This window comes from Anabrus simplex, chromosome 1, assembly GCF_040414725.1.
Source record: "Anabrus simplex isolate iqAnaSimp1 chromosome 1, ASM4041472v1, whole genome shotgun sequence".
In the NCBI taxonomy this organism is placed as follows: domain Eukaryota; kingdom Metazoa; phylum Arthropoda; class Insecta; order Orthoptera; family Tettigoniidae; genus Anabrus; species Anabrus simplex.
Genome location: NC_090265.1, coordinates 14,053,166 through 14,079,509, shown reverse-complemented (window position 1 = coordinate 14,079,509; position 26,344 = coordinate 14,053,166). Strand labels below are relative to the sequence as shown.

The window sequence follows — 26,344 nt, the reverse complement described above, 5'->3', positions numbered from 1 at the left end:
TAATACTTTGGAGCTGGGTGGGAGTTGCATCATATACTCTTTTAGAAATGACGTGTGTGGACAACTTATGTCTATATAAAGGGCTGTGTCCTATCTCGGGAGTTGAGTTGATTGGAAGGAGTTGAATGGAGAGACTTGCCATTAAGTCAATTGGAAGGCGACGGATGGCGAACATTGACGTAATCGTCAGTGACCAAATGGAGTGTGTTTCGTGTATCTGTTCGGTCGATTTCGGTGACATCCGAATATTAAATCGTCGTAATGAAGACTAACAGTTATCAGTGAATTACTTGGAAAGTTGATCGTGAAGTGTGAATATAATATCAAGCCATTCTATATCTCGTTTGTGAAACTAAAAGGATACATCAACAAATTAGGTTTGAGATACCTACAGCTGATACCAATTCACAGGAATACGTAGTAATAACACTCAAAGTGTTCAAGGTACAATTAAGTGAACCAGTGAGGGATACATTTCTTGTACAACTTTTAAATGTCTGGTCAAGATTTCATATGTAATGCCTAGTTTCTTTCAGTTGTAATTTCAGAATTTTATATCATATCTATATTATCGCAACAAGTCTTGCCATTTCAATTATCAATTTAAAGAATATGTTTTGTTTAGTATCAAATACAATTTATGGTTTTATTTCAATTGTAGAATTAGATAACCTCACATTTTAATTGGGAAGCCATACTTCAATGTCCTTTTCCAGAACCTATATGTTATGCTGACAAAGTAAGCTTATTACCTCACACCGTAGAGATATTCAAGATTCTCATTCTATTATCGTTACATTTATTTGTAGCTGGCACCCATCAACAATTGTATGCATAAGCACTAAGTGTGAGCACATAGTCCGACGATTGAATATTTTATTTCATGAATATTTTAATACAGTTTCGTATTGTAAAGTAGTGAGAAAACCACAATACAGAAGAAATGTTACGTACAGAACAGAAATGGCCAAACGGACACCAGTGCGATCCGAACTCTACAACCTTCCGATTTTGCGTCGGATGATGTATCAGCTATGGGGTAGTGGCCTAAGTCATATTTGCTCTGCCATTGCGTGCAAATCGCCCGTCGTGGGCCAGTTCAATCAATATTAATTAAAATAGTACTTACCAGGACACTCCTTGTTCGACTGGACATAGGGTGGTCTGCGGACTTTGGGAGGTTCTGCATTCGGAGATTCCATGAAGGCGTAATATCCTTCAGGTGGTTCTAGAGGAATGTCTTGGTCCTGCCACCTCGTGACACCGTTGGTTATAGAGAGAAATGTGCAGAGCACTAACACTCGAGTCTGGAACAAGGAGACCATTTTGTTAACATTCCTGCAAAACAGGTGCCAGCATTCATTCAGGCGTGATGGTCGTTCTCCCAGCTATCATTCACCAGAGGCTAGAACCAGTGGCGAGTCTTTCAAAATATAGAATTCTATAGACCGAGTGGCCTGCCTGCCCGGTATTGTTTAGCAACACGAAATTTCTCCTTGAGGTAATTATTGCTCTGCATCCTGCCTGTGAGCAGGGCCGGTGGCCCCATCGCCACCCTCTTTTAAAAGTGGTATTAGTAAAATCAGGTTGAATTTATCACTGAATCTGCCTTCATAAAAATCTCTTCATATTCCAATCGAATTATCGATAGTTTTTGATCACTAAAACCTCGAAAAGGAGTAGCACACTGCTGAAACAAGTCCGACTCCAATCCTCAGACATGGGCGCCATATGACAGTTTGAAAGGAGAGGGGCTAGACCTGGGGGTATGTAGTATTTTGAACATTTTGGAAGATGAATGGCGGCTTGTATTCCACAGTAGAATAACACCCACAGTTTCCCCTGCCTGTTGGTGGGGGTGGTACTACCACTTCTATGTAATACCGACATATAAATCATTTTCTCGAAAGAAAAACACCTGACTACATTATATTTTTGCCTTTCCCTGAGAGCTAGGGGGAGGGGTTCCCTCTTGCCCCCGGGCATGGGCGCCCTTGTCCTCAGACCTTAATGCTACTCTCAATCATTCCAAAATGGCAAATCTAGTAGCCGGACATTTTTGAAACATAGGTTTCTTGTTTTCGTATGCTGTCGGTGTAATTGTATGAAAGTTGACGAATAGTGTTAGTTTATTTGTAGAATATGATTATGCAAGTGTTTTTATATGAGTCAGGGGTCATTTAGGATATCTAATTATACACAGTAACGTGAGCATATGTTCCTTTTGATTGTGCTTTGAATTGGGTTTAAGTCTAACAACGGTAACGCCCGCATGCAACTATTCTTAAGTTTTCTAAGGAATAAAACACTAAGAGGGAAGTGGATTAGAAATATACATCCTGACTACTTTGAAGTCTATGACAAAACAGTAATGTGCATACGTGATTTTGAGAATAAGTCAGAGGTTAGGGAAGACTCTTATAAAAAGTCTAAATGGTGAACGTATTTGTATTCCACGAGAAAGATAATTTAAGTAGATGATAATTGATGTGATGATGTGCCGTCAGTGTCTATGTGCTTCCAAGTGTCGAGTGATTTCGATGTAAGTGTATTTTACAAGAATCTGTGCTTGCTTGCGGAAAAGTTTGGCTGGACAAATTCTTGTTCAGTTGTCGATTTCTCGATCAAAAATTTCCAGCCCGTGTAGTTCTTGCCTGCTTAGCATGTTTGTTGATTTTGTGTTAGTCGGAAAGCCAATGCTTTTTTTCCCTGTGGTTTATTATAACGTAACATAAAATGGATGTACTTATCAGGTTCTCAAATGAGAAAGTCGAAGAAAGAAACTTCTCGAGAGGAAGGTGCGTTAAATCAATTTGTAAAGAGAACGCAACGTGATAATGTGGCGTGGGGCCTGTGGATGAGTACAGGGAACACAGCAAACAACTGAGTGTATCTAAAGTCCATCAATTATCGTTTTATGTACGAACAGTGTAAAATTAGAAGATAGTGCGGAAAATTCAACACGAGTTAACAGTTTAGCGGTACTGAACAAGAATGTGAATAGTAAACAAGTAGTATACTCAGCTCCATGGTCATTGCCGTGTAAAGAAATGATTCTTCGGCTAATTTTCAACTCCACGGAAAGGAAGAAACCCCACCAGAAGTGTGTATTCTATTCAAGCGATCCAGTAAATGGAAGAAGTTGTAGACAACAATGTTAGAATAAAGTTAAGGAAACCCCAATGCCTTACAGGGGGCACCAAATCCACCTCCGTAATGCTGTGGCTATTGTGATTAGCTGCCAACCCCGGAGGCCCGGGTTCCATTGCCGATTTGAAAAGTGGTGCGAAGACTGGAACGGGGTCCACTCAGCCTTTGGAACTCAACTGACTAGAGGGGGAAGTCCCTAACTTAAGGCCACGACTGCTTCCTTCTCTCTCCTTTGCCCATCCCTCCCCTCCAAATCTTCTTATCCTCCACAAGGCCCCTGTTCAGCATAGCACGTGAGGATGCCTGGGTGAGGTACTGGACCTCCTCCCTAGTTTTATCCACGACTAAATGTGTCAAGCTCGAGGGCACTGCCCTTGAGGCGGTAGGGGTGGGATCCTTCGGTCAGTCGGGAAGAAAAACCAACCCTGCCTCGTGTCGGTAGATTCACTGGCACATTAAAGATCTCCTGTGGGACAAAACCGAAGGCTCTTCACCACTAAAGAGTAGCAGGTTTTTGTTATCAGTACCACGAGTAGAATGGTATGTTAATTTAAATATGGAGCTATGTCTACCCATCGCTTAATACAGGCCCAACTAATCATAATCATTTTCTGTTTTCTTTTTTTGTGTATGTTAAGATTATATACGTACCGATAAGTCATACATAAACAAGTACGCTTCTATGTATAATTACAGTTTGGTGATATTGCGTTTTATACTCTGATGTGTAAAACCATGCAATCAGAAATATGTTAAAAGTTTTCGTTTAAATGCAGGCTAAATTTACAGCATTTACAATGAGTGGCACATGTATAAATGTTATTATAGTCCTACTTACCAACGCAGATGTTCTGAGCTCTTAAATAATTGTCACTTGATGTATACCACGTGTAATTCTAAATTTTGAAGTATTATGTCCTATGAATATAGCAAATAGTGATATTTATACGCAAAATAAATACCATCTTAAAACAGTGAATTATTCTTTAGTGAAACAATAATCATGTCAGTCTCCTTCATCAATCAGCTCGGGTAGAACATGGCAGCTCTACTGCACTTGGCCACACAATGGGTAGGAACAGGGAGCTCCCAGCTGAAAACTTAGTGGCAGCCTCTGCTCTGATTTCTCCGTGCACCTTCTCGAATATTCGGGCCGCACTCCTAAAATGTAAGTACTCAGTCACCACGATATAAACACAGGTTCGTCACGAACAGTGAGTAGTTGGAACTGGACGGAAGTAGTGATCTCTGTCGTCAGTGTAGGTGTCAGAGTATCGTCATACTGGAGTACTGTGTGTGGGGTGAGTAGAGTTGGAGCAGTGTTAAGTTGTCAGTGTCAAGTAGAGTAGTTCACTGTGTGTTTGTGAGTTAACTGAATCGACTGTGCTGGCTGTGTGAGTTAACGGACTTATCTGGAGTTGAGACAAGGAGCAGTTGTCGTGTCGACAGCCCTAAGTTCGAACCTGTCGGTGCACGGCTGCTGTGTGGAACCAAGTGAAAGTGAGGCCTCTCTATAAGGATTAACGCCGTCTAGAAAATACGAGCGAGCCACTCTACCTACAGTCCTCATCTATCCAACTACATGGTGACGAATTAAATCCATCATACGGTCCTCATGGTGCTGTTACCGGAAATGAAGGAGAGGAGCGCATGGGCAGGTAGCGGGGTGCCAGTCATACATCTCACTGGTGGGGAGGAGCATCCTCAATGAAGTGACGTTAGCCGACTGTCTGAAGCTTTCCTAGATCCTGCACTGCAACTCGCAAAAGCGCGTGCCCAGAAATGTCCTTTACAAGACCACCTTATCCCCTGCTCCCCGCTTGCTTGAGCCGCTCGAACAAGTTGGAACAAGTTCGAGCAACCTAGCGGCTTGGCTTGCCATCACTAACACCCAGAGAACTTGAGAAGGATGCGTAAGAGTATTATGCTGGACGGTATCGGTCCGTCCTCAGTGTCTTTTGTGTATAATATCATTTCAATCTGTATCTGTATATTGGAGACAGTCAGAGTTTGTGTTTGTGCGACGATTCGTTACAAATGCCTCCTCAGAATAAACGAATTGTCTACTAAAATGTGTTGCTTGAACCGGAAAGTAAAGTATAAAATTATTGTGTTAACAGTACAAGTATCGAAATATTTGAATGGTTTTTGGGACTAAACATTTATGGTACCGTATTTTGTCTTCAGTTGTTGGCACATTTGTCATCAGTTAAAGGGGGTCATCTATACTTTACTAAAATGAGATGGTGTCTCTTTTCTTTGTTTCGGAGAGGGTCGAAAACTACCGGACCGATAAAGCTTGAAATCCCGAGTCAAGGAAGGGATATATCTCATGCAATTAGACAGTTAACATTGCTGCATGGTAATAGTTGTACATTTATTTGTGTACACGATTGATGAGATATTTCTTACTTGTGTTCTTGTATACGAGCAGAAAGTGTAATTCTTTCCCAAGGAAGGGATTCAAATCTCCAACCTGGAGACAGAAGCACACAGCCACCCAAAGAATAATGCTGCGTCACAAGCACTGCTTGGGAGGAAATACTTCCGTTAATACGCGCAGAATGCCTGATCATTTTCATAGCATAGTATTATAATCTAACCCTTCTAATGTTATGGTCAGCCTACAAGATATACGCCAATGACTGACAGCACGCATATTACGTACACATCTGCGTGAACGGAGCTTTACTTCATATGCTGTTCGCTTATCAGCACGTTCACGCTGTAGCACGAGTCAGACTCCGCCTTCGGTCAGGCTCGAACCTCGGTGCGTATCAGGTCGGCTCGATGCCGCTCGAACACGGGCATGCTTTTCCGATCACCAATTCGTATGTGGGCTTGCGAGAATTCGAATAGCCAGGGAACGCCACTGCGTATATGAAGTTAACACGTTCGTGATTCTCAGAAAGATGCTTGTTGTTTAAAGGGGCCGAACATCTTGTGCCGTGAGCACTAATGCACTATGTCGCTAAAAGAATATTCGCTTTTTAACGAAAAGCATCGTAGATTTCTTTTGCATGAAACAAATATTTTTCGACTTTTTAACAGCTACCGAACTTGTCAAATTTATATGATTTCTTTCATTTGTTTGGAACCATACTGTGCTTAGGCTAGTTCGCTTATTATTAAGTGTAGGAGAAGGTGTTTTGCACCCCATAAAATACAGTGCGCATATTAAAATATTAACATAGAATTTGTGCTCCTTCCTTATGGCATTATCCAGATGTTGATTTGAAAGCAATGAGGACGTCATGTGCGATGTTAACTGTTGCTCCTGCCTTAATGTCGCACCAAGACATCGAAGGTTTTTCGGCGACGGATGGACAGGCCAGGGAAGGTACAGCCTGAGCCTGATGTGAAAATGTGAAACCATGGAAAATCATCTTCAGGTGGGATTCGAAGCTAACTCCGGAATGCAAGCTGACAGCCGCAAGACCAACTCGCTCGGTCACGAGAATGCAGTAACATTTTCCAGGGAATTGAACGGATCTGTTACTTCTTTCACGAACCGTTAACAAATAGTTTTAAACAGACTGTACTTTCATCGTTAGGTTTGGAATCCACTCGCCGCGGAGGTGAAGTGACTGTACTTGACGATGTCCTGATTCTCTGAGTGAACCTGCCGAGAGCGCGGGCAGGTGGCCTGAGGTCAGGGGCCACTCGTAACGGGAGCCGCCTCCACACCTCAATCAATGATGTGCAGTAACGGTCGCATATTCCCTATCAATTGTTTACCAAACTTTTTCTTAAATGTTTTCAAAGAACCTGCAAATTTTCTTCATTAATAAATTTCATGATGTTCCGTATTGATATCTATAATATGTCATATGGATCATATATATTATATTATATCATATATTATGGATCTCTTTCTTTCCTGGAAATTTATCGAACATTTCCCTTCATACTCCTTGTCCCATAAATGTATATATGCCGCAATTTGTCCTCTTGAATTCCAACTTTATCTTTCCTACCTTTAACATCTCCGCTCCGCTCTGGCTTATTCGTCTAATAATGTCACTCCACGCCACCTGACAGCTCGACACATACCACAATCTCGTCTCCTTACTCTCAACATTGCTCCTCTGTGGGAAATCACTCAGAACAAATCGTGCTTTCCCTGTTCTCGTATCAAGTAGAGGGTCCCATACCCTGGTTGAGGTCTTACCAGAGACTTCTTCTTTATCCCTAAATACCCTCATAACCATGTGAAAGCATCTAACGTGGTTACCCGACCATCACCCCATTAACACAGTCATTAAAACTGAGAGGTAGAATTCACAATCTGACTTTTCATCCCATTGTCTGCTGTTTCTTCCTGTGTGAAATGGAGAACATGATAGGTGGAGGGTGAGTTCGAAGACAACGAATTAGCTGACTGAAAATAACTTAGGCTGCCCAAATTTTCTGAGTGGGCCAAATTAATATAATAATTTCACGTCAACCTATTTGTAGGCCTGCTCTGTCTATAGACGCTGAGATAGCGGAGCTCTTTATCGTCACGAGATTGAAGCACCTTCCGACTGAGCCTCATTTTACTTTTACTTGTTATGTTTTCACTTCTACCGTGCGAGATGCCTGGTGGCTCCAGCCCCCACGACCTGAAGCTGGTTTTAAATTTTTACGCCAGGCAAATGGTTAGGCTGAACGTTAATTAAGGAGACGGCTCCTTCCCTCCCAGTCCTAGCCCTTTCCTACCTCATCGTTGCCAAAAGACCTAACTGAGCGGCGTTGCTATGCTACTCTAAGCAACGGGGTTATATACTAAAATTCACGATGCATATTTTGGGTTTATGCCACTATATAAACAATCTCAACGCGAACATTGCCTTCCTTCATGAGGAGGAAACAGGAATACGACGAAACTAAGAGAAAGAAACAATGAACTAAAATGGCGCCCTAAGATGTAATAGGGGCGCCATTTTAACGCCATGTTAGGGACAACGCATGCGAGCAGTAAAGAATCACTTTATCATGTTTCTGATGTAGCCTGTACCGTGATTGAAATTATCTGGGTGTTTCTGCCTTCCTCATGATTCTGGGGTGATTCGACTCCTTAGAACATGACATCATGACCAGATGTTGCGTAAAGCACGATCAGCAACAGCTGTTTTATCAGGTTGGTTGCGTCTGATACACCTGTTATGTTCCTTCATGCGAGTACATCCAGTTCTCGAAGTGTGTCCGATATAAACCTTGCCGCAAGTACAGGCAAGTCTGTAGACACCAGGTTGTTGCAATTTAGGCAAACTGTCCTTAGGTGGTCGCAGGAATAGACTAATTTTAATAGAAGTTCCAAATACAGTTCGTACACTGTACTTATATGATCCGTCGTGTTACGTAAGTAAGGCAGGTAAGCGGTTCCCAACAGTAAGGTAGGTAAGCGGTGGTTCCCAACAGTAAAGTAGGTTTGCGGTTCCCAACAGTAAGGTAGGTAAGCGGTTCCCAACAGACGTCCGATTATGCGCCGGTTTCAGAGCTTTGCTCCGTTGCTCTCAAAGTGTTAATTTTCTCTTGTAGAGCAGACACAATTAGGGCACTGAGACAGGAACGATTGATTCGAAACTTTCAAGAAAAGGTATGGTTCAGTGGATCACGAGACACTCCTAAACATTCTTAGGGAATTTGGAGTAATCGATAAGTCGTGGTTCTTATACATTCTCCTCTCACTGACACGCACTTTTCCGTGGCGAGTTGTCGGAACCGTTTGAGATAATACAGGCCTGAGGCAGGGAGATGGTCTTTCCCCACTCATGTTCAATTGTATTTTGGAGAAGGTAATCAGAGGATGGAAGAAAATGTTGACCGAAATTGATCTTCAAAACAGATTGAGTGGGGTGCAAAAACACAGACACCAATTTTGACAGTTTGGCTTTCGGTAACGATGATGTGCTCCTAGCAGAGTAAATCCATCTTCTAAGTGAGACACTACTGCGTAGTAATCAGACCGGCATGCAGAAGCACTAAGAAAAATGGAAGGCATGTCGATTGAGAAGAAGGAAAGGAAATTCCTAAGAAAGTGTTTGAGGGTTTTGTCTTCTGCCTGAGGTCAAACCTTTTTTGGACACGTGAAAAGAATGAATGTGGGGAGACTCATAATACCATTTATACTGGTATTATAAATTTACTCATTCGGAACAAATATTTAAGATTCCCTATGGGAATCAACATCTAATCATCTGATGGCCAAGCAGGCATCAATTTTTGATAATGAGACGAAGTCCTTATAGTGCATTGGCACTGCCGGTGGCTACAATTAGCCTACGCAGTGGGCTCCCCGGTATGCACTAGCCAGCGTCTTGGTAGGTGTGCTAGGTACCAACTGATGAGCCCAGCCTAGCACACGAGGGCGAAACGCTGGCAACCAGGAATGAGTTAGCTGGAAAATTTATAATGTCCAATAACGGACCATTTATATTGGTACTAGCAAGATACCCGTGCTTCGCTACGGTATTATACTGAAATGCATAATTGAATGCTTATTGTATTAGATATATAATCCGCCGAAATTCGCGATCTGACTCATTTTCTGCGAGAATCCACCAAAATTCCCGATCTGACTGGTTTTGTATGATTTTACGGCACGTTTCCACCCACTTTTAAATCTTCCTTTCCAGCAATCGATTTCGTACTTCCCGGGCTAGGCTCAGGTATTCCTCCCGGTCAGTTGGGTCCGTAAATCTTTGCCATCTTTTCCTATAATATTTTTAATATGGATAAAATCCTTCAGGAGATCCGGCGTGGTGTAATATTGGGTGCCTTGGCGGCACTGAACCCGCGGCCGGACTGCATTCTTAGTCATTACCCGTCCAGGAGCCGTTTCCAGCGCGGTCCGCACATTTGACGACGGTCCGGAATATTATTATTATTATTATGTGTTGCTGGAATGGCTGATGACAGGGAAAACCGGAGTATCCGGAGAAAAACCTGTCCCACCTCCGTTTTGTCCAGCATGAATGCCACATGGAGTGACCGGGATTTGAACCACGGAACTCAGCTGTGAGAGGCAGGCGCGCTGCCGCCTGAGCAACGGAGGATCCTTATAAGTACATTAATAACAGTAAAATCAATTGGTCTCACCTCCTTCTACACCCCACCGAAGTTAAGTTTATTTACCGCCAACCCCCCCCCCCACCATAAAAAATTAAAAGAATGCTTGTTTCTTTATGTTTAAGGGAGATTCCAAACACCAATGTTCACGTCTATTACCTTCAGTTTTGAGATATAAGTATCCCCATAAAAATAATTCACTTTTTTTCACTTCATTTTACAACCCCCCCCCTTAAGTGAATTTTCCCGCAAATAATACTTGTTTCTTTAATAGTAAAGGATCTTCTAAATACCAATTATCACGACTCTAACTTCCACAGTTTTCGATTTATGTGTCCTCATGAAAGGAATTCAACTCCTTTACACTCCCGCCCTCCAACATGGTTTCCCCACCAAAACGCGTTCTTCATTGTTTTTAAAGGAGGTCCAAATAAGAATTTTCACGTCTGTAACAACTTTAGTTTTTATTAGATGTATGTATTCTCATACAATTCAGTCAATTAATTTTTCAATTCTTTCACCCCCCCATTCATTGGATTTTCCGAGAATACGTGTTTCTTTACTTTTAAAGCAGATTGCAAATATCAAATTTCACGTCTGTAACATCTTCATGTTTGAGATATCAGTAGCCTAATTAAATGAATTCATCACCATTTTCAGTCAATTTTACCCCCCCCCCTTCCAGCCAAGTGGTATTTTCGAAAACTAAAAGTACACGTTTCTTTATGTTTAATTGGGATAAAAAAATACCATTTTTCACTTCTGTAACATGTTAAGATTTTTAGATATACTGTAAAAATTCTCATTTTAAAATTTCACCCCTTTTAAGTTCCCCTTAAGTGGAGTTTCCAAAAACAAATCACCTATATTTCTTTACATTTACAGGAGTTTTACACCCACTCTTTACGTCTGTAACATTTTACGTTTCCAAGATATTCTGTAGATATAGTCTTTCAAAAAATTCACCCCAATTTGTCACTCCTGTTTAACCGCCATTAATTGGCTTTTCCAAAAACTAAAAAATACGTGTTTCTTAATTTTTAAAGGTGATCCCATATGCAAATTATCAGTTCTGTAATATCTTTCGTTTCTGAGATATGTGTATCCTCAATTAAGGCATTCAACCCATTTTTCACCCTTTTACACCCCTCCTATTAGGATTTACAGGGGAAAAAAAGTTTTCCTTTACTTTTAGAGGAGATTCTAAGTACCAATTTTTATATCTGTAAATTTTAAAGTTTTAAGATGTAGACACACTCATTTTAAAAAATTCACCTCCCCTTTTCACCCCCCAATATTTGGATTTTCCAAAAACGGAAAAATACGTGTTTCTTTACTTTTAAAGTAGATCCAAAATACCAGTTTTCAGGTCTGTAATATCTTCAGGTTCTGAAACATAAGTAGCCTCATGAAAGGCATTCAACCCATTATTCACCCTTTTACACCCTTCCTATTGGGATTTTCCGAAAACAAAATAATACGTGTTTCTTTATTTTTAAAAGAGATTCTAAATACCAATTTTTACATCTATAAACTTTAAAAGTTTTGAGATATAGTTACACTCATTTTAAAAAATCACCCCCTTTTCACCCCCCCCCCCCATTAATTGGATTTTCCACAAAAAGAAAAATACATGTTTCTTTATTTTTAAAGGAGATCCCAAACACCAATTTTCAGGTCTGTAATATCTGTCTGTCTGTAATATAAGTAGACTCATGAAATGCATTCGACCCCTTTTTCAACCTTTACCACCCTTCCTATTACGATTTTCCGAAAACAAAATATACGTGTTCCTTTTTTTTAATGGAGATCCTAAATACCATTTTTTACATCTATAACCTTTAAAAGTGTTGAGATATAGATACAGTCATTTTAAAATATTACCCCCTTTTCACCCCCCCCTTAATTGGGTTTTCCAGAAAAACAACAAATACGTGTTTCTTTATTTTTAAAAGAGATCCCAAACACCAATTTTCAGGTCTATAATACCTTCAGTTTCTGAGATATAAGTAGCCTCATTAAAGGCATTCAACCCATTTTTCACCCCTTTTCACTCCTCCAATTGCGATTTTCCGAAAACAAAGAAATACGTGTTTCTTTATTTTTAATGAAGATTCTATATACCAATTTTTACATCTGCAAACTTTAAAAGTTTGGAGATATAGATTCACCCATTTTAGAAATTCACCCCCTTTTCACCCTCCCATTAATTGGATTTTACAAAAACAAAACAATACGTGCTTCTTTATTTTTAAAAGAGATCAAAAGTACCAATTTTCAGGTCTGTAATATCTTCAGTTTCTGAGATATAAGTACCGGTATCCTGATTAAAGGCATTCAACCCATTTTCACCCATTTTCACCCTTTTTCATCCCTCGTATTGGGATTTTCTGAATACAAAAAAATACGTGTTTCCTTATTTTTAAAGAAGATTCTAAATACCAATTTTTGCATCTGTAAACTTTTAAAGTTTTGAGATATAGATGCACTCATTTTAAAATTTCACCCCCCTTTTCACCCCCTTACCGAAGGAATATCCAAAAATCCTCTCTTAGCGAGCACCTACATCATAATATGAATATATACCCAAAATTTCATTTCATTATGTCCAGTAGTTTTGGCTCGGCGATGATGAATCAGTCAGTCAGTCAGTCAGTCAGTCAGGACAAGCTATTTTATATATATAGACTAGCAAGATACCCGTGCTTCGCTACGGTAATATACTGAAATTTATAATTGAATGCTTATCGTTTTATATACAACCCGCCGATATTCGTGATCTGACTCGTTTACTGAGAGATTACGGCAACGTTCCTCCCATTTTTCAATCTTTCTTTCCAGCAATCGATTTCGTATTTCCCGGGCTAGGTCCAGGTATTCCACCCGGTCAGTTGGGTTCCTAAATCTTAGCCATGCTTTCCTATAAGCATTTTTAATGTGGATCAAATCCTTGAGGAGATCCGGCGTGGTGTCCTCTTAGGTGCCTTGGCGGTACTAAACCGGCGGCCGGACTGCAATCGTAGTCATTACCCGTCCAGGACCCGTTTCCAGCACGGTCCGCACATGTTGACGACGGTGCAGGATATTATTATTATTATTATTATTATTATTATTATTATTATTATTATTATTATTATTATTATTATTATTATTAGGGTGGTTGAAATTAATTGAATTTAGGTATTATTATTATTATTATTATTATTATTATTATTATTATTATTATTATTATTATTATTATTATTATTATTATTATTATTGATGTTCTGGACCCCACAGCAATATGCAAGACCGCTACTTGGCGGTAAATTACATCTGCTGCCATTGTCATTGCTAACAATGTGACCAGCACCATTGTTGCGCGTAGGCAAGTGTGCGGAATTTCTGGCGATACCAATGACATACCTCCGTGTATTATTGACCTTATTATAGAGGTGAACAATTTGACGGCCAATCTCATTCCTATCGTTTATTTCAAATGTGTTTAAATTTTTATTTATATGCCAGGAGAATATACTCTAATCTAAGAACGTTCTCCGAAGGAAAATATGGCTGTTGAAAAAGAACCCAGGAAAGATTAAAAATGATCGGTTTAAGATCAGAATAAGTACATCGCAAGTCTACAGCCTGTTTCCTATCATTCGACAGGATCAGTGATGGAATGAATAAAGCCCCATCTAGCGGCGACAATAGGAATTGTGCCGGCTGCCGAAGCTCCCCTCTGGGGCAATGATCGATGAGTGACAAATGAAATGAAATATTGGACAGTGTTGCTGGAATGAATGATGACAGGGAAAGCCGGAGTATCCGGAGAAAAACCTGTCCCGCCTCCATTTTGTCCAGCACGAATGTCACATGGAGTGACCGGGATTTGAAACACGGAACCCAGCTGTGAGAGGCTGGCGCGCTGCCGACTGAGCAACGGAGGCTCCTTATAAGTACATTACGAACAGTAAAATCAATTGGTCTCACCTCCTTTTACACCCCACCGCCGTTAAGTTTACTTACCCCCACCCTCCAAAAAATTAAAAGAAGGCGTGTTTCTTTATGTTTAAAGGAGATTCCAAATACCAATGTTCACGTTTATTACCTTCAGTTTTGAGATATAAGTATCCCCTTAAAAATAATTCACGTTTTTAACTTCCTTCCACACTCCCCCCTCCCCTCCCTCACAAAGTGATATTAAAGCAAAAAATACTTGTTCCTTTAATAGTAAAGGATCTTCTAAATACCAATTATCACCACTCTAACCTCTTCAGTTTTTGATTTATGTGTCCTCATGAAAGGAATTCAACTCTTTTCACTCCCGCCCCCCCCCCAAGATTGTTTCCCCCCCCCCAAAAACAAACTTTTCTTTGTTTTTAAAGGAGATCAAAATACCAATTTTCACGTCTGTAACAACTTTAGTTTTTATTAGATGTATGTATTCTCATACAATTAAGTCAATTAATTTTTTCTATCCTTTAACACTCCAAATCCCCTTCATTGGATTTTCCGAGAATACGTGTTTGTTTACTTTTAAAGCAGATTCCAAAAATAAAATTTCACGTGTGTAACATCTTCATTTTTGAGATATCAGTAGCCTAATTAAAAGAATTCAACACTTTTACCCCACCCCCCACTACCCAAGTTGTATTTCCGAAAACTAAAAATACACTTTTCTTTATTTTTAATATCATAAAAAAATGACCATTTTTTCACTTCTGTACATGTTAAGTTTTTTGAGATATACTGTAGAAATTCTCATTTTAAAATTTCACCCCATTTTAGTTCCCCTTAAGTGGAGTTTCCAAGGACAAATCACCTATGTTTCTTTACACTTACAGGAGATTCCAAATACCCACTATTTACGTCTGTAACATTTTACGCTTCTCAGATATTCTGTAGATATAGTCTTTCAAAAAATTCACCCCAATTTGCCACTCCTGTTTAACCGCCATTAATTAAATTTTCCAAAAGCAAAAATATACGTGTTTCTATATTTTTAAAGGAGATCCCATGTACAAATTTTCAGTTCTGTAATATCTTCAGTTTCTGGGATATATGTATCCTCATTAAAGTCATTCAACCCATTATTCACCCTTTTACACCCCTCCTATTGGGGTTTAGAGAAAACAAAGAAATACGTGTTCCTTTATTTTTAAGGGAGATTCTAAACACCAATTTTTACATCTGTAAACGTTTAAAGTTTTAAGATGTAGACACAGTCATTTTAAAAATTCACCCCCCTTTTCACCCCCCATTATTTGGATTTTCCAAAAACGAAAAAATACCTATTTCTTTATTTTTAAAGTATATTCCAAATACCAATTTTCAGGTCTGTAATATCTTCAGGTTCTGAAATATAAGTAGCCTCATTAAAGGCATTCAACCTATTTTTCACCCTTTTTCACCCTTCCTATTAGGATTTTCCGAAAACAAAAAAGTACGTGTTTCTTTATTTTTAAAGGAGATTTCTAAATACCAAATTTTACATCTATAAACTTTAAAAGTTTTGAGATATAGATACACTCATTTTAAAAATTTCATCCCCCTTTTCACCCCCCATTATTTGGATTTTCCCAAAACGAAAAAATACCTGTTTCTTTATTTTTCACAGCGATCAAAAGTACCAATTTTGAGGTCTGTAATATCTTCAGTTTCTGAGATATATGTAGCGTATCCGGATTAAAGGCATTCAACCACTTTTTCACCCTTTTTCATCCCTCCTATTGGGATTGTCTGAAAACAAAAAAATACGTGTTTCCTTATTTTTAAAGAAGATTCTAAATACCAATTTTCACATCTGTAAACTTTTAAAGTTTTGAGATATAGACACACTCATTTTAAAATTTCACCCCCCTTTTCACCCCCTTAGCGACGGAATATCCAAAAATCCTCTCTTAGCGAGCACCTACATCTTAATATGAATCTATGCCCAAAATTTCATTTCTTTATGTCCAGTAGTTTTGGCTCGGCGATGATGAATCAGTCAGTCAGTCAGTCAGTCAGTCAGGACAAGCTACTTTATATATATAGATTATAAATTTACTCATTCGGGACAAATATTTCAGATTCCCTATGGAAATCAACATGTAATCATACTTGTAGGTAACCATTCTTTATCCTATTTTTATTTCGTTGCTTCATTTTCGCGAACTGGTTTCTATTGTCTTCCGAAAATTGAAAGAAGTCCTCTCCAAAATACAATGAAAACTAGTCGAACACACATGATCCTAAGAGTAAGTTGTGATAACCCCTTGATATTCAGTGAAGACATCACGTGCGATGTAATCCAAATTATTAGACCATTGTACTGGCGTAGGCCTAATTCGTTGTGACATCTTCGCCGGCTGTGGACCACTATCTTCCTGCATTTAACACATCTCATCTTCAAATCCTTCTATTTCAATTTCAAAATTACTGCCACCACTGCTGTAGCTATACAACCTCCTAAATCAACACATTCTTCGTGCAAATACGGCATTTCCTCATCAGTATCAGAATCACCGTGCCGCCGGTTCTGTGCCACATTGCCGCGATACGTGCGTCACAAGGCATAAAACTAACATCCAACATGATGATACGCAGCAACTCACCAAGAGATGGCAAAAGTATACGCTCCTGGGTACGACCTAGTACGATATATTAGGCTCGGGGACTGGCTGTTTGCATTTCTCCCAACACTCTACCAACCTCCACAGAAACACGCAATAATGATTGCATCCCTCCATATAGAGTTGGCATCCGTTATAGATCTTTCTGTTCGTTCGGAAGTGCCGGATATGTGGAAAATTGTAAGGGAATTTGAACGTGACAAACAAGCCATGGACTATTTTTTTTCCTAGTTACTTTACGTCGCACCGACACAGACAGGTCTTATGGCGACGATGGGACAGGGAAGAGCTAGGAGTGGGAAGGAAGCGGCCGTGTCCTTAATTAAGGTACAGCCCCACATTTGCCTGGTGTGAAAATGAGAAACCACGGAAAACCATCTTCAGGGCTGCCGACAGTGGTGTTCGAACCTACTATCTCCCAAATACTGGATACTGGCCGCACTTAAGCGACTGCAGCTATCGAGCTCGGTAAGCCATGAACTGAAATTAGTTATCATTTATCATGTATTATGTGATTGTTGGAGAACCATATGGTGGAGGGTCCGCGATATACAGGACGCGTAACAAAATTTATCGGATATTTTTCTTCAGTAGCCGTGAAATTGTGAACAGGCATACAGTGGACTGAATGACTCTATTGCCGTCGTTGGTCAGTGAGTGATGCGATGTAGTGAGAGAGTTGTTGAAGTGCGTAGGATCATTGGAATAGAAATACAGTACAATGTTTTCATTCGAACTTGCAACCATTTAGTGCCTCATTGTATGAATCATCGTTTGCCGTACACCGTTCGAGACGGAGGGCCGAATGGACTTCTGTCAGGTTCGAACTCGCGCCTCGAGGAACTACTTTTCACCAAAGATGTATTAATGCCTGCGTATCAATAGGAAAATGCTTATGAACTCGCTGAACCGAGAAAGTGTCAGTCTTTCAAAGGCCAGATCCATGTCGCCCTGAATACTGAAAACTGGACTTATAAAATTTCAGCTGTGCGAGATAGAGACTTAACCACCGTGAGTGAAGTCGAGTTCGGATCGGGGCTTAAACGTATTTTCGAGTTCGCAGAGTTGAACATCAGAACTTGGAAAAAATTATCTGTTAAAGTAAAGACTTTATAGATCGTTGTTGGGATTTAGAAATTAAAAATTTACCATATGTTGTCAGCTAAGAGTTGGATAATTAGTGATCGTTCGATATCAGTTAGGGAAATAATTAATGTCTCAGCATACGAGTAATATCCATGTCTGTCGCACTGAAGTACTAAGTATTTAATGAAATCTGTTATTTCAAACAAACATACAATTCACGTGTGCTAACAAATCAGAGCTGATTAAATAGTTAATGTGTTGTAATGGAAGTTGTAAATAATTGTGTATGTCATTTGACCAAGATTCCAGCTGTTTCAAGCAGTAGGTACTTCACTGACCTTTCCAGGTGACGACGTGGAGAGCTCAGCTAACCGAACCGTGGACCCTGAACCGGAGATTTCTTATACCAACAAGATTAAGGATAGATGTGCCATTTACATTGCTTTTTACGGCTAGTTTCCTGCCATTTTTCTTAAACAAGTCTTATTTTACAAGTGAATTCAGAGGATTATTTTGTTAAGAGGGAGTCATACTCTCTAGTGTCGACTGAGTTAATGTTTTCATTCTGTTGAAAACACTAATTATAACACTATAACATACCTGGAAAAAGTACACTGTATTATACAAAGAACGATATGTTTCGTTCTACAAGAACATCCTCAGATTATATCGAATCACTTTAAATCATGCGAATATATGTACAATATTGTTTACGCTGCGTAAACTTGTGGACTATTGTGAACAAGTGAGGCAGATTATGACTGTATTAGTCCTCCACCGTCGCCTTACTAACTTTGAGGAAGTTTTCTCTACTTAACTTAAGCTGCTCATCGCCCGTTACCTCCAACGTGAGTTGTTAAGTTTTATGGTTGAGCAGTAGGTTAAACTTCTCAGCTTCTTTGATTGGTTTATAATTTCTGTACGCCGAAACTGATTATGAGGAATAAATTTATAAACTGTCTGAAAAAGAAAGCGTGTGGTAACGGCATTGTACTTGAAAGTTTTGACTAAAATAGATTTGGAAAATCCGTCCGTCTGGACTGATTTGCTTCATTTTTGTTTCATTCTATCCGGAATTATCTGCCGGCGAATCGCGAGACATTGGTAGGTCTCTAAGTTTAGCCAACTTTGAGTAATCAGAAATTTAAATCATTAATTGATCGCTCCAATAATTACAGGCGAAGGCTTACCCTAACCCGCAATGCATGCTATACTTAGCAGGTTACTAACATTCCCATTAATATTCTGATAGCCTATATGTGATTTTCATCTTTAGTAATGTTATTGCATGCCGTCATGTTTGATTACTACCTGTCAAGCCAGAGAGTATACACTTCCTCCGATTATGAAAGAATATTTTTCTGTGCTACACTCTTTGATTTTCTGACCTTCCTCAGCTTCTAAACATACTCAACAGATGGCATAACTTTCCTAACCACTTACATGCTGCTAATGGAAAACATGGACGTACCCAGAGACGGCAAGGTGAGCCTTCTTTATGAAGATTACGAGGGACAACCTCTTGAAAAAGTGGGTGCCTACTTACCCGAACGCCCGAATGGTCACAGCAGGGGGAATATTGTATGGAAAGAAGTGTTAGAAACTACGTTACCAATGAATCAGTCATTACGTACCGTATTACATGTTTATAAAACTATTGAAAAGGGCAGGCCAAAGAATATGACTACGACACGCATTTGAACACGAGCTGTCTGAGGAGCAGCACGGGTTCACTAGGTAAATATTAAAATGTTAATTAAGTTGTTTCTCTTTCAAGTACAATACCGTTACCATATGTTTTCTTTTTCTTCTTCTGGAATTTCCTCCATGTTTATCGTTCGGTCCTAGAACGACCTTAATGCTGATATTGATTGGGAGAAAGATGGCGCAATCCGTAGTTATTATGCGGATCGCACGCTGTAATGTTAGAGGATAACTTATGTTATTTGGACCGTGTTATTGTAGGATATGCACACTTTTTAACGGCTTATTCGTTTGGTGTAGTGTTAGAAGTGCTTGTAATATTGTGATCAGTCAGTTGGATACGCAGTCTTCAGTGATCAGGTATTGGATGACACAGGGTTTGTCGTCCCATACGAGCTCAATGGGGGAGGACGAGCGTTATTCTGTCGGAAAACACCCCTTGAATATTGTCAGCACAACCAGTCTGATGCACGAGGTTCTTGGGATAGCGACGGGAGTGCAGAGCTGTCGGACCTCTCCGTCTCCCGAATACAGAGCCGTGGCCACCCGTCATTGCTCGGTTGGCAGGTGGGAGTGCAGAGCTGTCGGACCTCTCCGTCTCCCGAATACAGAGGCGTGGCCACCCTTCATTGCTCGGTTGGCCGGTCGGAGTACAGACCTGTGGAACAGCAGTGGCCACTTGTGAGCGCCGACCGGGTTTAAGTCTCCATTGCGTTATTCATACTTTAAACGATCCAAAGACACTGAATTCAGTAACCTCTTCGCGGAGTATTGAGCATCACTTCGATTATTGTCTGCAAAATATGTACTTTTAAACATTAATCATGGAGGCTTCGCGTCAACATTGAGTCATTTAGACGATGCCCTAACCTTAACCATTCGGCAGCTGACTCCCTATGACTTCCGCCATTTTGGTTCTGAACTATTGTAGTCAAGTTCGATGTTTATTCACGCACTGTTGTATCGATTGTATTGGTCACAGCCACCTCGATTATGTACGATTCGCGTTGCGACGTGTCAACATTATTTATAATAAAATATTTAATTTAAAATTAGTCCAACTCCTTGGCTGATTGATCAGCATTGAGGCCTTCAGTTCATAAGGTCCCGGGTTCGATTCCCGACCACATCGTAGTTTTTAATTACGTGTGATTAATTCGTATTGCTCGGGGACTGGGCATTTGTATTTGTCGCAACATTCTCATCCTCATATTCAGACAACACACTACATCACAGAAACAGGCAATGATAAATAGTTGACGTACTAAAGGGCATCCGGCCGTGAAACAGGTCTAACTCCACATGTGCAACACACTTTCCACCCGCGACCCCACAGGGTAGTAGAGGAAGAAAAAGGCGATTTAATTTAAAAAGTAAATTCTTTAAAGCGATCTTACTCGTTTCGAAATTCTAAATTCTCCCATCACTTACCGAGTGTGTTGCGTGATTAAATATTAAGACACGAATAACGTAAGGTATCGTATTACAATGCCGGCCCCGCGGTGTAGGGGCCTCTTACCCGGAGGCCCCGGGTTCGATTCCCGGCCAGGTCAGGGATTTGTACCTCGACCTGAGGGTTGGTTCGAGGTCCACTCCCCCTACGTATTACAATTTAGGAGCTATCTGACGGTCAGATTGCGGCCCCGGTCTAAAAAGCCAAGAATAACGACGGCCGACAGGATCCCTCATGCTGACCACATGACACCTCGTAATCTGCAGGCCTCCGCGCTGAGCAGCGGTCGCTTGGTAGGCCAAGGCCCTTCGGGGCTGTTGCGCCATGGGGTTTGGTTTTGGTTTATCATAGGAGACGAGGCGAAGCCGAATTTCATAGTCCACCGAGTATGTTGCGATATGAGTATTGCACAAAGAAACATCTACTTTAAAGGGAAACGGATTTCAATGTTTTATTAGTTGTGGCTGCAAGTACTGTACTGTATTTAATCCGTTTATTCTCATGGATTGGTTTCTCCCTCGGACGTCACTTCTACCACCTCCAGGTAGCGTGGGACATTTGGTCGGGGGAGGACCGGTACCTCGCCCAGGTGGCCTCACCTGCTATGCTGAACAGGAGCCCTGTGGGGGATGGGAGGATTCGAAAGGACAGACAAGGAAGAGGGAAGTAAGCGGCTGTGGCCCTGCATTTGCCTGGAGAAGTGGGAGGATGGCTGAGGTGGAAATCCAACCGTCTCTACTCAGTTGACCTCCCGCGGCTGAGTGGACCCCGTTCCAGTCATCGTAACATTTTTCACATTTCGTGGCAGAGCCGGTAATCAAACCTGTGCCTCCAGAGGTGGCAGCTAATCACTCTAACCACTACACCACAGAGGTGGACTGGTACTTAAGCACATACAATTAAAATAATTTTCGTCGCCACAAATGAATTACTGAATTTCAGAAACAGACGAGATCAACTCTACGTACAGACTGTTGACTATTGAGGAGTTGATGAACTCGCTGACTGAGCTGTTCCTATGTGAGCGTTGAAACATGTGGGTGATAAGTCGGTCAGCCGCTACGTGGACCAGTTTAGCATATCGCCACCACCTGTCTGTGATCTCATCCACCGTTACGTTCTGTTCAAAAGTTTGTTTGGAACGTCTATATTACATGTAATTGAATTTGCTTCACTACATGGATTGTTAGATGAAATTATACATTTTCATACATAGCCTTCTTCTTCTTCTCCTGATACCGCTGTGTTCGACGACGAAGTAGGTGTTTCTCGTATTGGTACTCCTGTCAGAATTCCATGTTTCGCTCCTATCTTGATCAGTGGTAAGTATATGACTTACCTACACGTGATGCAATTCATTAGGTTATTCCACCGGCGGCGAGCGGGAATAAGAAGTGAAGGGCACAAACATTACCCGCGTCGTAGGGATATAGCGGGAGAAAGAGGGTTTGGGGGGTGGGGGGTAGACATCAAAAATCGAAAAAGTAGCTACAAAATGGTAATATGTTGATGCTCTGTGAGAGAGTTAAGGCTGACAGTATAATAATGGTATTATACAATAGAACAACAATTAACACTCTAGAACTGCGGACCGTCTTGCTGGAAGATGGAGCACTGTCTCGTCTTTCTGACAGACGGTGACGTTCACCCGCACCAGATGGCACTAATATACATATTAGCTGAATACTTGTACTTTTATGTTCGCTTTCGAAAGTCTTTGAAAGACGAGAAACGGTCTGGAGAAGTTTATGTACCTGTAGAAGTGAAACTACTTTCTGATGTTCTTAGAATCAAAATGGCAGCCCGCTTTGTTAATCATTCTGAAATCAAGCGCTTCATTTTGGAAGATCTCATTGACAGCACTGATGGTAACAGTGGTTGTGTTAATTCCGATGAGGAAATTATTCCCGGAAGTAGTAAAAGTGACACCGAAGTACAAGGTGCCTCAGTAGTAATAGGAAATTGCGATAACCAGAATGATGTTCAAGTCGGTGCACGTTATGTTATTATTGGCAGTACCTACGTCAATATTTGAAGAAACCAGTGTGAACTGTTGATATTTGTGTAGATTGTTATAAGGACTTTGATCAATACGAAGGAAAGAAGAAATTGACCTAAGAAAACTAAGATGAGCTGTAGGTTCGAAATTCATGAAAGTAACTCAAAATCCGTTTCGATGAAAAATTTGGTTTTACTTGGCATTCGAAATGAAAACATGAAATGAAAAGGCATTCAACCCATTTTCACCCATTTTCACCCTTTTTCATCCCTCGTATTGGGATTTTCTGAATACAAAAAAATACGTGTTTCCTTATTTTTAAAGAAGATTCTAAATACCAATTTTTGCATCTGTAAACTTTTAAAGTTTTGAGATATAGATGCACTCATTTTAAAATTTCACCCCCCTTTTCACCCCCTTACCGAAGGAATATCCAAAAATCCTCTCTTAGCGAGCACCTACATCATAATATGAATATATACCCAAAATTTCATTTCATTATGTCCAGTAGTTTTGGCTCGGCGATGATGAATCAGTCAGTCAGTCAGTCAGTCAGTCAGGACAAGCTATTTTATATATATAGATTATAAATTTACTCATTCGGGACAAATATTTCAGATTCCCTATGGAAATCAACATGTAATCATACTTGTAGGTAACCATTCTTTATCCTATTTTTATTTCGTTGCTTCATTTTCGCGAACTGGTTTCTATTGTCTTCCGAAAATTGAAAGAAGTCCTCTCCAAAATACAATGAAAACTAGTCGAACACACATGATCCTAAGAGTAAGTTGTGATAACCCCTTGATATTCAGTGAAGACATCACGTGCGATGTAATCCAAATTATTAGACCATTGTACTGGCGTAGGCCTAATTCGTTGTGACATCTTCGCCGGCTGTGGACCACTATCTTCCTGCATTTAACACATCTCATCTTCAAATCCTTCTATTTCAATTTCAAAATTACTGCCACCACTGCTGTAGCTATACAACCTCCTAAATCAACACATTCTTCGTGCAAATACGGCATTTCCTCATCAGTATCAGAATCACCGTGCCGCCGGTTCTGTGCCACATTGCCGCGATACGTGCGTCACAAGGCATAAAACTAACATCCAACATGATGATACGCAGCAACTCACCAAGAGATGGCAAAAGTATACGCTCCTGGGTACGACCTAGTACGATATATTAGGCTCGGGGACTGGCTGTTTGCATTTCTCCCAACACTCTACCAACCTCCACAGAAACACGCAATAATGATTGCATCCCTCCATATAGAGTTGGCATCCGTTATAGATCTTTCTGTTCGTTCGGAAGTGCCGGATATGTGGAAAATTGTAAGGGAATTTGAACGTGACAAACAAGCCATGGACTATTTTTTTTCCTAGTTACTTTACGTCGCACCGACACAGACAGGTCTTATGGCGACGATGGGACAGGGAAGAGCTAGGAGTGGGAAGGAAGCGGCCGTGTCCTTAATTAAGGTACAGCCCCACATTTGCCTGGTGTGAAAATGAGAAACCACGGAAAACCATCTTCAGGGCTGCCGACAGTGGTGTTCGAACCTACTATCTCCCAAATACTGGATACTGGCCGCACTTAAGCGACTGCAGCTATCGAGCTCGGTAAGCCATGAACTGAAATTAGTTATCATTTATCATGTATTATGTGATTGTTGGAGAACCATATGGTGGAGGGTCCGCGATATACAGGACGCGTAACAAAATTTATCGGATATTTTTCTTCAGTAGCCGTGAAATTGTGAACAGGCATACAGTGGACTGAATGACTCTATTGCCGTCGTTGGTCAGTGAGTGATGCGATGTAGTGAGAGAGTTGTTGAAGTGCGTAGGATCATTGGAATAGAAATACAGTACAATGTTTTCATTCGAACTTGCAACCATTTAGTGCCTCATTGTATGAATCATCGTTTGCCGTACACCGTTCGAGACGGAGGGCCGAATGGACTTCTGTCAGGTTCGAACTCGCGCCTCGAGGAACTACTTTTCACCAAAGATGTATTAATGCCTGCGTATCAATAGGAAAATGCTTATGAACTCGCTGAACCGAGAAAGTGTCAGTCTTTCAAAGGCCAGATCCATGTCGCCCTGAATACTGAAAACTGGACTTATAAAATTTCAGCTGTGCGAGATAGAGACTTAACCACCGTGAGTGAAGTCGAGTTCGGATCGGGGCTTAAACGTATTTTCGAGTTCGCAGAGTTGAACATCAGAACTTGGAAAAAATTATCTGTTAAAGTAAAGACTTTATAGATCGTTGTTGGGATTTAGAAATTAAAAATTTACCATATGTTGTCAGCTAAGAGTTGGATAATTAGTGATCGTTCGATATCAGTTAGGGAAATAATTAATGTCTCAGCATACGAGTAATATCCATGTCTGTCGCACTGAAGTACTAAGTATTTAATGAAATCTGTTATTTCAAACAAACATACAATTCACGTGTGCTAACAAATCAGAGCTGATTAAATAGTTAATGTGTTGTAATGGAAGTTGTAAATAATTGTGTATGTCATTTGACCAAGATTCCAGCTGTTTCAAGCAGTAGGTACTTCACTGACCTTTCCAGGTGACGACGTGGAGAGCTCAGCTAACCGAACCGTGGACCCTGAACCGGAGATTTCTTATACCAACAAGATTAAGGATAGATGTGCCATTTACATTGCTTTTTACGGCTAGTTTCCTGCCATTTTTCTTAAACAAGTCTTATTTTACAAGTGAATTCAGAGGATTATTTTGTTAAGAGGGAGTCATACTCTCTAGTGTCGACTGAGTTAATGTTTTCATTCTGTTGAAAACACTAATTATAACACTATAACATACCTGGAAAAAGTACACTGTATTATACAAAGAACGATATGTTTCGTTCTACAAGAACATCCTCAGATTATATCGAATCACTTTAAATCATGCGAATATATGTACAATATTGTTTACGCTGCGTAAACTTGTGGACTATTGTGAACAAGTGAGGCAGATTATGACTGTATTAGTCCTCCACCGTCGCCTTACTAACTTTGAGGAAGTTTTCTCTACTTAACTTAAGCTGCTCATCGCCCGTTACCTCCAACGTGAGTTGTTAAGTTTTATGGTTGAGCAGTAGGTTAAACTTCTCAGCTTCTTTGATTGGTTTATAATTTCTGTACGCCGAAACTGATTATGAGGAATAAATTTATAAACTGTCTGAAAAAGAAAGCGTGTGGTAACGGCATTGTACTTGAAAGTTTTGACTAAAATAGATTTGGAAAATCCGTCCGTCTGGACTGATTTGCTTCATTT

General features: G+C 40.3%; 1 protein-coding gene across 1 annotated transcript in view; it reads right to left on the bottom strand.

Annotated features, from left to right (window-relative positions):
- The window catches only part of spz6 (Spaetzle domain-containing protein 6), a 218,447-nt gene that overhangs the window by 118,768 nt on the left and 73,335 nt on the right, over window positions 1-26,344 (bottom strand). Inside the window, exon 2 of the mRNA XM_067138688.2 lies at window positions 1,130-1,307. Within this exon, the coding sequence (XP_066994789.2) occupies window positions 1,130-1,307 (178 nt within the window). The remainder of the gene's footprint in view (window positions 1-1,129; window positions 1,308-26,344) is intronic.